Source organism: Entelurus aequoreus, linkage group LG27 (assembly GCF_033978785.1).
Source record: "Entelurus aequoreus isolate RoL-2023_Sb linkage group LG27, RoL_Eaeq_v1.1, whole genome shotgun sequence".
Taxonomy (NCBI): Eukaryota; Metazoa; Chordata; class Actinopteri; order Syngnathiformes; family Syngnathidae; genus Entelurus; species Entelurus aequoreus.
The window spans coordinates 6930280-6943447 of NC_084757.1; the positions used below are offsets into that span (position 1 = coordinate 6930280).

At 42.2% G+C, this 13168-nt stretch overlaps 1 protein-coding gene across 1 annotated transcript in view; it reads right to left on the minus strand.

The window, feature by feature from the left end:
• Positions 1-26: 26 nt before the first annotated feature.
• Positions 27-13168, minus strand: part of LOC133644081 (nuclear factor 1 A-type-like) — a 17312-nt gene continuing 4170 nt past the window's right edge. The window contains exons 4-9 of the mRNA XM_062038404.1: positions 11303-11350; positions 10781-10939; positions 10170-10348; positions 7837-8002; positions 4067-4158; positions 27-2800 (exon numbers count right to left, since the gene is read on the minus strand). Coding sequence (XP_061894388.1) covers positions 2786-2800; positions 4067-4158; positions 7837-8002; positions 10170-10348; positions 10781-10939; positions 11303-11350 — 659 coding nt within the window. The 3' untranslated portion in view covers positions 27-2785. The remainder of the gene's footprint in view (positions 2801-4066; positions 4159-7836; positions 8003-10169; positions 10349-10780; positions 10940-11302; positions 11351-13168) is intronic.

Below are 13168 nucleotides of genomic sequence, written 5' to 3' on the forward strand. Positions count from 1 at the left end.
CACACAACGAATAAATATATTTTTAAAGGCGTGTGCGTGAATAAAAGTGTCCTGTCATTCCGTCACCTCACTGAGGAAATATGAGTTGTGGCCGGGTCACGTGACCTGATCCGGGAAGAGGAAGTTGCCTCCCGAGGGAAGAGTCGACTTGTCAAAGTAAATGTCAAAAGATCCAAATCCATATTTAAACTTCATGTTTGAACAACCTGGAAGACGTGACTCCTCACTCGCATGAATAGTTCAACACCTGATCACGCAAGTCACGTGACATCTTGTCTTGAAGACTGTTGGCCTTACAGGAAGTGACATCATCAAAGCGCACACACAGGTGAGTTGACATGAGGTCACCGTGTGTGTGGTGGTGAAGAAAAGAAGAAGAAAGGAGGCGTGGACTGCGTGTGAGCGTCTTTATTCTGTTGTGTTCTGTTGCATAGAGACGCTTTTTCTGTGGGGGACAGGAAGTGCCACTTATGGACACAGGAAGTGGACAGAAGGTGGTGTCAAAGAGGCACAGGAGAGTTCGAGGTGCATGCTGGGATGTCGCCCTCATTGTGACGATGATGATGATGATGATGTCACATGCTCCCACTGTAGCCTCAAGTGTTGGACGTGTTGCAGGTGAACGGTTAACGGGACAAACTTTGTGTGCGGAACTTTCTCGCCTCATGCGGCCGATCAAAGCAGCATCGACACCACCCCTATCGACCCCAACTGGACGAAGGGGGCGCAGGTGCAAGTGTTGCCATGGCGACGCGGGGGGGGGGGGGGGGGATAATGCTGAAGTCAGCACAAACAGCATTGATTGGTCTCCTGCAGGAAAGTATCAGGTCGATGGAGGGCGGGGCTTCTAAATCACCTTACATGTCGCCATGGCAACGAGAAAGCGACAACGCGCCGTCGAACAGACAATCTGCGCCTGCGCCGTCCAATCGGTTGCCTCGTGCCGCTGCAATTGGCTCGCTGTGATGTGGGCGGGGCCAGCGGATGAGGATGAGGAAGTGCGGGGAAAGAAAGCCATGGAAAAGAAAACAAACCAAAAAAAAGAAAAGAATCTTGATCTATTTTATTTGCGCGTGGAATGAGCGACACAAAGGAAGAGGAGGATGCGGAGTCATCATCATCATCATTACAAGCACACAAAAACAAAAAAGAGTGGGGGGGGCAGGTACACACAGGTGTGACGTCCTCACTGCCAACACACATATTGCTTTGACCTTTCTTTCCACCTTTAGTGACCCCCCGGGGGCGGGCTTTAGTGCACGTCAGCAGGAAAGGATCACGTGACCAAGTGTAAACACCTTCAGGACTCGTTAAGGCTCGTTAGCGACCGCAGAGTCCGGGGAGGAAGTCACCCCCCCCCCCCCCCCCGAGTGACGGCGGCTCAGCTTGGCGAGATTGTCACCTGGGGGTTAGAAGGGGGGGGGGGGGGGGGGGCTTTCGTGGTTATCATATGTTTTTTGTTTTTTTTTAGGGACCGGCCACTAGGCGGCGCCGGTCGCGTGCTAACTTTGGTTGACAGGAAGAGAAAGAAAAAGCCGACAGGAAGTGCAAGTTTTGCATAATGAAGTCGTCGCCGTTCCTCTCAGGAAGTAGCACGACAGGAAGTCACATGACCAGCACCGTGGTCCCAACCCGGCGTGTGAGGAGGCTCGGTGAAATAAGCACGCTTAATTGTTGATTGTCTCCTCCGGGTTGGAATTGTAGTTGACTCGTCAAGTGTTGGATTTCATCATTGATTGTTTGCCTAACGACCCAAGTCTGTCTGATCAGTTGAACAACAAAGAAAAGGCAAACCGTTAGCGGAGTTTGCTCGTTTCACAGAAAGTCATCAGGCGGGAGTGGAGGGGCGGGGCCGGGGGCGGGGGGAGGAGTTAGAAAAGGAAGCATGTGACTAAGTACATCATCTAGGTCACTAACACTAGGACATGCAGGTGTATATATTCTATATTTACTGTATAGTCATGTACATAGATAGTCCTCACCAGGCCACGCCCCCTCATTCTAAGTGCTGTGGACTGGACCCGGCCTCTTGGAGAGCCGGGCCAATCGCGGAGCAGCCTGTGGCCAGGCCACGCCCCTTGGAGATTATCTGGCAAACAGGAAGCGAGGAGGGGGAAAAGGTGTAAAGTCACATTGTCGTGGATTTAAACAAACAAAACATGTGCTCCTTCAGCAAATAAGTTAATTTCAGTCTTTTAAAGGGATTTCCACCAGGAACAAAGAAGAAGAAGAAGAGGAGGAGGAAGAGAAGTCTTTTGTACCTCACTAGTTTAGAGTCCACAGGTGCGAGCGGACTGCTGGGTAAAAGAAGCAGCTAGCTCGCTAACAAGCTAGCCAACACAATTGCACTTTCCTCACGTCGATATTCCACGCGGCTCCGCCCCCTAGCGTCATCACACTGGAGGGGGAGGAGCCAAAATGATGTGAAGAGAAAAGAAAACCTGAACAAGCCCCGCCCACCCTTCCATCAAGGGGCATCCTTGTCCTTGGAGAGACCCTTTTCCTGACAGGGGGGGGGGGGTGATCATCAGTCTTGGACCACCCCTCAAAAAAAGGGAGGGCTCGGGAGGCGGGGCTGGCACCAAACAAAGTCATGTGACCCAGACAGTCACCTGACTGGACCCTTGGACCCGCCCGAGCCATGCTGATGCTGGTGGGGGCGGAGTCAGGCGCGTTGGGGGAGGAGGGCGCGGGGGGGGGGCGGGACATCGTTCTTGTCGGATTGGGGGAGGGGCTGCAGCCATTGTTGTACAGGTGCACGCAGGGGGAGGGGCCTCTGGAGTGGTTATCCCAGGTACCACTGTGGACAGACACAGCACACGTCATCACAGAGATGTCCCACTGTCCCGACAGACCCTGAACTCAGCACGGCCATATGTGTGTGTTACCATCTTTCATTTCCTCGCTGTCCCGTGTCTGGTTGCTAGGGGCAACCAGACGCTCTACAATGCGATGACCATCGTCAAGGCAACCAGCGCACACACACAAACACACACACACACACACTTTTAAACAATACACACTACTTACAACGTACATTTGGACAAAAGTTTGTAAAAATGATGTGTGTGGCTTTGTGTCGCTCCTGACTTATTGTGCTTCCCTTGCTGTGTGTGTGTGTGTGTGTGTGCGTGTGTGTGTGAGTGTGTGTGCGTGTAGTAGTGCGAGGAGAAGAAGAGTGGAAGGTTAGTTTTTAATCAATACAACTTGCTGACGTTGTGACTTTTCTTCCTCGCTCTGCACTGCAGACTGTCCTCACACACTCCCACTGTGTGTGTGCGTGTGTGTGTGTGTGTGTGTGTGTGAGTGTGTGTGTGTGTGTGTGTGTGTGTGTGGTCAGCCCCGCCAAGACCGCACACATCACAGACAACATCATACATGCTAATAAGGTAACAAGAGGGACACACGTGTGACAAGTGAAGACAAACAAAGATGGCCGACAAGAGGTTCTTCTCTCCATTAGTATATAGTTGAGTCAACATAACACACACACACACACACACACACACACACACACACACACACACACACACACACACACACACACGTGTGTGCAGTCACCTTGAAGGTGTGCACCTGGTGTCACCATGTCACCCTCTGCCCCCCCAGTGGGTGTGTTGTTGGCATGATGAGGCCCTCCATCTTTGTGTCCGTGGATAAGCACCATCGTTGCCCATGGCAACCACAATGCTGACCGCCATGGGCACGATGCCCACCCTCACACAAAGCTGCTGCCATCTGCCCTCAGACACACACACACACACACACACACACACACACACACACACACTCACACACACACACACACACACACACACACACACGCACACACACACACACACACACACACACACACACACACACACACACACACACACACACACACACACACACAGAGGAATGCACAGACAGTCCACTTGGTCACCACGGCGATGAGACTGTTTACTGTACGCTCCCTGGCTCTCACAAACACTTGAACTGATGTCTATCCCTGCAGGACCACTCTTCTTGTGTGTGTGTGTGCGTGTGTGTGTGTGTGTGTGTGTGTGTGTGCGTGTGCTCGTACCTGCGGCTGCTGCGGGATGTTGAAGGCGGGGTCTCGTGGTCCCACGCTGACAAATCTCTGAGCAGGAGATGTGGTGGGCGGGGCTGAGTAGGCTGATGATGACATCAACAACATCTAGTTACTTTTCATCTAGTTACTTTCTATGTACAATTAGTTCACTTCTATCTCCTCACTTTCTATCAAGTAACATTCTTCTCACTTACTTACTTTCTTTCTAGTCTTTTAGTTTATATCTAGTAACATTCTAGTTACTTTATGTCTAGTTACTTTATATCTAGTAACATTCTAGTTACTAAATGCCTAGTTACTTTATATCTAGTAACATTCTAGTTACTTTATGTCTAGTTACTTTATATCTAGTAACATTCTAGTTATTTTATGTCTAGTTACTTTATATCTAGTAACATTCTAGTTACTTTATGTCTAGTTACTTTATATCTAGTAACATTCTAGTTACTTTATGTCTAGTTACTTTATATCTAGTAACATTCTAGTTACTTTATGTCTAGTTACTTTATATCTAGTAACATTCTAGTTACTTTATGTCTAGTTACTTTATATCTAGTAACATTCTAGTTACTTTATGTCTAGTTACTTTATATCTAGTAACATTCTAGTTACTTTATGTCTAGTTACTTTATATCTAGTAACATTCTAGTTACTTTATGTCTAGTTACTTTATATCTAGTAACATTCTAGTTACTTTATGTCTAGTTACTTTATATCTAGTAACATTCTAGTTACTTTATGTCTAGTTACTTTATATCTAGTAACATTCTAGTTACTTTATGTCTAGTTACTTTATATCTAGTAACATTCTAGTTACTTTATGTCTAGTTACTTTATATCTAGTAACATTCTAGTTACTTTATGTCTAGTTACTTTATGTCTAGTTACTTTATATCTAGTAACATTCTAGTTACTTTATGTCTAGTTACTTTATATCTAGTAACATTCTAGTTACTTTATGTCTAGTTACTTTATATCTAGTAACATTCTAGTTACTTTATGTCTAGTTACTTTATATCTAGTAACATTCTAGTTACTTTATGCCTAGTTACTTTATATCTAGTAACATTCTAGTTACTTTATGTCTAGTTACTTTATATCTAGTAACATTCTAGTTATTTTATGTCTAGTTACTTTATATCTAGTAACATTCTAGTTACTTTATGCCTAGTTACTTTATATCTAGTAACATTCTAGTTACTTTATGTCTAGTTACTTTATATCTAGTAACATTGTAGTTACTTTATGTCTAGTTACTTTATATCTAGTAACATTCTAGTTACTTTATGTCTAGTTACTTTATATCTAATAACATTCTAGTTACTTTATGTCTAGTTACTTTATATCTAGTAACATTCTAGTTACTTTATGCCTAGTTACTTTATATCTAGTAACATTCTAGTTACTTTATGTCTAGTTACTTTATATCTAATAACATTCTAGTTAATTTATGTCTAGTTACTTTATATCTAATAACATTCTAGTTACTTTATGTCTAGTTACTTTATATCTAGTAACATTCTGGTTACTTTATGCCTAGTTACTTTATATCTAGTAACATTCTAGTTACTTTATGCCTAGTTACTATATATCTAGTAACATTCTAGTTACTTTATGCCTAGTTACTTTATATCTAGTTACTTTATACCTAGTTACTTTATATCTAGTAACATTCTAGTTACTTTATGTCTAGTTACTTTATATCTAGTTACTTTATATCTAGTCACTTTATGTCTAGTTACTTTATATCTAGTAACGTTCTAGTTACTGTACATTCTCTAGTTTTATCTAGTTACTTTATGTCTAGTTACTTTATATCTAGTCACATTTGTGGTTTTGTGTTCAGATAGTTTGTGTCTACTAACTTTCTAACTAGTCTCATTTTTCTATGTATTTACTTTTGATCTTCTTACTTCTCACTTTCTATTTAATTTATATCTCATTTCCTTCTCTAGACTCACTTTCTGTTTATTTACTTTATATATACACTTACTTTATATTTAGTTACTTTATATCCAGTTACTTTCTAGTAGTTATTTTTGATCTAGTTACTTTCTATATCATCACTTTGTATTGATTTACATTCTAGTTAGTTACTTTGTATTGATTTACATTCTAGTTAGTTATTTTGTATTGATTTACATTCTAGTTAGTTACTTGCTCTAGAGTCGCTTTCTATGTAACTGAAATCTCCTTACTTTTTATTTAGTTATTTTTTCTAAAGTCACTTTCTATCTATTTACTTTCTATGTGGTTTATTTATATTTATTTACTTAATGTCCAGTTACTTTCTATCTAGGTACTTAATATCTAGTTACTTTCTATTTTTTGACTTTATATCCAGTTACGTTCTCTATACTCACTTTATATCTCATTTGTATCTAGTTACTTTCTATTTAGTTACTTTCTCTAAAGTCACTTTCTATCTGGTTTATTTACCTATACATGTATTTACTTAATATCTAGTTACTTTCTATTTAGTTACTTTCTATCTCATTTATTTACCTATACATGTATTTACTTAATATCTAGTTACTTTCTATTTAGTTACTTTCTATCTCATTTATTTACCTATACATGTATTTACTTAATATCTAGTTACTTTCTATTTAGATACTTTCTATCTCATTTATTTACCTATGCATGTATTTACTTTATATCTAGTTACTTTCTATTTAGTTACTTTATAGCTCTTTACTTTCTACGTAGTTTCCTTATATCAAGTGACTTTCCGTGTGTGTGTGTCCATATGTGTGTGTCTGTGTGTGTGTCCAAATCTGTGTGTCCATATGTGTGTCCAAATGTGTGTGTCCATATGTGTGTGTCCAAATGTGTGTGTCCAAATGTGTGTGTCCATATGTGTGTGTGTGTCCATATGTGTGTGTGTGTCCATTTGTGTGTGTCCATACGTGTGTGTCCATATGTGTGTGTGTGTCCAAATGTGTGTGTCCATAAGTGTGTTTGTGTCCATTTGTGTGTGTCCATACGTGTGTGTCCATATGTGTGTGTGTGTCCATATGTGTGTCCATATGTGTGTGTCCATATGTGTGTCCATATGTGTGTGTCCAAATGTGTGTGTCCATATGTGTGTCCAAATGTGTGTGTCCATATGTGTGTGTCCAAATGTGTGTGTCCATATGTGTGTGTCCATATGTGTGTCCAAATGTGTGTGTCCATATGTGTGTGTCCATATGTGTGTGTGTGTCCATTTGTGTGTGTCCATATGTGTGTGTCCATATGTGTGTCCAAATGTGTGTGTCCATATGTGTGTGTCCAAATGTGTGTGTCCATATGTGTGTCCAAATGTGTGTGTCCATATGTGTGTGTCCATATGTGTGTGTGTGTCCATTTGTGTGTGTCCATATGTGTGTGTCCATATGTGTGTCCAAATGTGTGTGTCCATATGTGTGTGTCCATATGTGTGTGTGTGTCCAAATGTGTGTGTCCATATGTGTGTCCAAATGTGTGTGTCCATATGTGTGTGTCCATATGTGTGTGTGTGTCCATATGTGTGTGTCCATATGTGTGTCCAAATGTGTGTGTCCATATGTGTGTGTCCATATGTGTGTGTGTGTCCAAATGTGTGTGTCCATATGTGTGTGTCCATATGTGTGTCCAAATGTGTGTGTCCATATGTGTGTGTCCATATGTGTGTGTGTGTCCATTTGTGTGTGTCCATATGTCTGCGTGTGTGTGCGTGTGTCCATATGTCTGTGTGTGTGTGTGAGCATGTGTGTGTGTGTGTGTGTGTGTGCACTCACTGGGTGAGGTGGGTGAGTTCCCCCCTCCCTCAGTGGAGGAGGTGGAGGGCGGCTTGGTGTCGACTGGCAGCGGCACAGGGCGGGCCATGGGGGGAGGTGGGGGTGGGGGCAGCATGGGTGTGGGCAGGAAAGGATTGTGGACTTTTCCCTGCGAGCTACCATTAGGCTGGGGGGGGGGGGAGACAAGGGGGGGGGGGGGGGTGTTAAAGTGTGTGTTTGAAACACAAACTTTTCACTCAATCAAGACACACACATTCTTGTACTTGTTACCTTCTTGAGACCTCTTTAGGACCAGCCTTTAGAAAGAAGTGTATTTACAACATGAATAATATATACATACTATGCATGTATAAAAAAGGTCAGCTTTTAGTTCATTATTATTATTATTATAATTTTTTTTAATTGGTTTTTAATTTTTGTTATTTACTTGAAGTTATTACAGTATGTCTCTATATACATATTTATTTATTTATTTTAAATACATTTTGGCTAAAGGGGGTGCATTTCAATGTCCTACAACAGACCTGGGCATTCTGTGGCCCGCGGGCCGCATCCGGCTCTTTGTGCGTCCCTGTCCGGCCCGCGTGAGGCCAATTATAAATTACAAAATACATTTGAAAAAGTATCTATGTCGAGTGTGCAATACAACGGTGCTGCTTTTGTTTTGAAAATCGTTATTTGTATTACTTCCGTGTGGACGTATGCGTGTGCGTGATTGTGAGTGAATGTGAACAGCTGCAATCATTAATTACAAAATAAAGTTGAAAAAACATCTATGTCGTGCGCGCAATACAACTGTGCTGCTTTTATTTTGAAAAGTATTATTTATGGGCGTGTGTCCGTGTGTAACCTGCGAGTGAAGGTGCACATGCAGCGACAAGTGATGCACGCTTTACACCCGAGACGCTAAAAAGAGAAAAGTTGATGAAGAATGGCGTGTTTTCAACAAGACATGAACTGCCAAGCAACGTTCCCTCTAAGGTGCGTGCCTGCGCAATTGCGCACTGCTCAAGCGTCCGCTGCGCGCAGCAAATATATGCCGCGCACCAAATCAAATCCCATCTGAATTCTAAACAAAATAAACATATTTATTCTATGTAATTTTGCAATGCAACTTTGAGTGACAGTGACAACAAGCGGCCCTAATGGTGTTCGTCAACACCGTTCAATTGAACACCGTTCAATTATTGTAACGTCTATCCAGATGCTTCGAGGACAGGAATTATATCCATCACTTTATTGAGCAAAACTGTTTATATTCGGACATAACCACACCAAAAACATGAGTAAAACAATTCTATCTGGAAAAACTAGTCATTTTCTGCCGTACAAACCAGGCCAAAACCAACTTGTCATCTGTCACCAACACGCATACCACTAAACCACTGGTGCGTTTATGGCCACACAAAAAGTCGGACAACTCAAACACCACACAAAGTTACACTATGACTCCTCGGTCATACGTGTGCTTATTTTACTGTCATTTATTATTAATGTTAATTTATTTATATTAGTCATGGAATGCTGTTACACACACTATGTTGAAGTATTACTATTATTATTAATTATTATTTATCTTACGGTATATATCAAAAATAATATTGAGCAAAATTTAATTGAAATATTGTCGATGTGGCCCTCCAGCAGTGCTCGGGTTGCTCATGCGGCCCCCGGTAAAAATTAATTGCCCACCCCTGTCTTACACACACTTGTTATTTCATATGTTGACCAGAGGAGGAGCACTTTTAAAAGTGACAATGATAAAAGTCCCTCCTTTTTGGGAGCACCCTCATGTTGATAGATGTCACCACTAATGACACATTCAATATTAGATGCAATGTTATTGATTTATGTCATCACTTCTTCACACCTCCTCATATGGAAGATACTTTTCCTTCTTCATGTCTCAAAAAGGATAGAAACACAAGAACACACACACACACACACACACACACACACACACACACACACACACACACACACACACACACACACACACACACACACACACACACATTCTTGTATATGTTACTGAACAAAATGCCTGCCTCTAGTATTATAATAAAAGTTGTCATTTTAGTCAACGCAACTCAAAATTTGACAAGAAAAAGTGAACATTTGTGCAATATTATCATAAAAATTGTAATTTTACTCAATAACAGTCACAATTTTATAAGAAAACTTTAAAATGTTGGCAATATTCTAATAATAATCTGAACTTTTCCTTCTTCATGTCTCAAGAAGGCTACACACACACACACACAGACACACACACACACACACAGACACACACAATGCAGGCCGTGTGGTGTATTTGAGGTGCGTGGGCTTACGTTGAGGAAGCCCACCTGTCCGGCCTGCTGGGCGGAGTCAGGACACACCAGCTGCACAAACTCCTTGAGGGTCTCCTGGGGGTGGTACCTGATGGCCGGGTGGGAGAAGTAGGAGGCGGGCTGCTGCAGGATGGGGGAGGAGGAGAAGTGCAGGCTGGAGGGGGGGGCGTGGGGGCTGGCTGTGGGGGGGGGGACAGAAGGACATTTAAAAGGGGGCGTGGCTTGACATGAACACAAATAAACAGCGATGGACACGTGACGGCTGTCATTGGACCTACAGCGTGTGACTGCTGGTTAAACACACACTTATGTACAGTATGTAGAAGAACACAAGTCAGGATTAGTTCCACCTCCACCTCCACCTCCTCCACCTCCTCCTCCTCCCTGAAGAAGATGTCTTCCATGGAGGAGGATGAAGAGAAGTGCTTCTGGAGAAGATCCAGATGAGGTGGTGATGTACACCCACTCTGTCTTTGTCCTTCTTATTGGCTACATTTCAACTTGCCACACACACACACACACACACACACACACACACACACACACACACACTCTCCTGACACGGTGGTGGGGGTGAGGTCGACAGGAGGGGGCGGGGCTTTGGACCTCACCTCGAGGTGCGGTAATGACGGGGCGATGATGATGCGTGAAAGCCATTCGGGGGGAGGAGTAAGAAGAAGAAGAAGAGGAGGAGGAGGCGTGGCCAGTAGGTGGAGGCGTGGCCTCGTAGAAAGCTGACCTCTTTAAGGCGCCGCCGGCCAACGCCATCCCTGCCGAGAACCACGACCATGAGGGGGAGGAGCTTGTCAGCATTTTCTTTTATACATGGGGGAACTGGGGGTGGGGCGGGAGTAGAGGGGGTGGGCTCTGTCCTTAGGGGGCGGGGCCAGATGGACAGCTGCAGTCAAGTACATGCTAGGAGGATGCTAACACGACTTTCTCTTTCTCTTGCTCCGCCCATCACATTTAAGTGACCAATGAGAGAGGAGGATCATCATCCCCCCCCCCCCACACACACACACACACACAGCAAATATCTACAGCCAATGAATGAACAGCTTGATGATGTCATCAGCACAGGGTGTAGCGGGCCAATGAGGAGGAGAGGAAAGGAGGAAGGAGGAGGAGTTTACCTTGTCGGGAGATGAAGGAGCTAGCTAGCGAGCCGCGCAGCTTATATCCTGTCGGGAGTGACGAGCGAAAGGAGGAAAAGAAGCAGAAGAAAAAGAGAAGCAGCGTGAACATCCCAAAGAACACCAGAGGGGGCGCCATTACATCATCTCTCCCACAGTCGGAGAGCACGGACAACCAAGCACGGATTGGTCAGAAGGCGGCCATGTTAGCTACCACTGCACTTTCTAAGAATACATTTCATTTCAAACGTGTGCAGCACACCCGGGAAGTGACAACCATTGCAGGTGACTACCTCTTCAAGCTCATGGAGAGAATGCCAAGAGTGTGCAAAGCAGTCATCAGAGTAAAGGGTGGCTATTTTGAAGAAAGTAGAATATTAAATATGTTTTTGTTCAGTACATAATTCCACATGTGTTCATTCCTAGTTTTGATGTGACAATCTACAATGTAAATAGTCATGAACATAAAGAGAAGGTGTGTCCAAACTTTTGTCCTGTACTGTACTTCACACTAAAGTTATTATGTTGTCCTGTACTGTACTTCACACTAAAGTTATTATGTTGTCCTGTACTGTACTTCACACTAAAGTTATTATGTTGTCCTGTACTGTACTTCACACTAAAGTTATTATTATGTCCTGTACTGTACTTCACACTAAAGTTATTATTTTGTCCTGTACTGTACTTCACACTAAAGCTATTATTATGTCCTGTACTGTACTTCACACTAAAGTTAGCATTTTGTCCTGTACTGTACTTCACACTGAAGTTATTATTTTGTCCTGTACTGTACTTCACACTAAAGTTATTATTATGTCATGTACTGTACTTCACACTAAAGCTATTATTATGTCCTGTACTGTACTTCACACTAAAGTTATTATTTTGTCCTGTACTGTACTTCACACTAAAGTTATTATTTTGTCCTGTACTGTACTTCACACTAAAGCTATTATTATGTCCTGTACTGTACTTCACACTAAAGTTATTATTTTGTCCTGTACTGTACTTCACACTAAAGTTATTATTTTGTCCTGTACTGTACTTCACACTAAAGTTATTATTATGTCCTGTACTGTACTTCACACTAAAGTTATTATTATGTCCTGTACTGTACTTCACACTAAAGCTATTATTATGTCCTGTACTGTACTTCACACTAAAGTTATTATTTTGTCCTGTACTGTACTTCACACTAAGGTTAGCATTTTGTCCTGTACTGTACTTCACACTAAAGTTAGCATTTTGTCATGTACTGTACTTCACACTGAAGTTATTATTTTGTCCTGTACTGTACTTCACACTAAAGTTAGCATTTTGTCCTGTACTGTACTTCACACTGAAGTTATTATTTTGTCCTGTACTGTACTTCACACTAAAGTTATTATGTTGTCCTGTACTGTACTTCACACTAAAGTTAGCATTTTGTCCTGTACTGTACTTCACACTGAAGTTATTATTTTGTCCTGTACTGTACTTCACACTAAAGTTAGCATTTTGTCCTGTACTGTACTTCACACTGAAGTTATTATTTTGTCCTGTACTGTACTTCACACTAAAGTTAGCATTTTGTCCTGTACTGTACTTCACACTGAAGTTATTATGTTGTCCTGTACTGTACTTCACACTAAAGTTATTATGTTGTCCTGTACTGTACTTCACACTAAAGTTAGCATTTTGTCCTGTACTGTACTTCACACTGAAGTTATTATTTTGTCCTGTACTGTACTTCACACTAAAGTTAGCATTTTGTCCTGTACTGTACTTCACACTGAAGTTATTATTTTGTCCTGTACTGTACTTCACACTAAAGTTATTATGTTGTCCTGTACTGTACTTCACACTAAAGTTAGCATTTTGTCCTGT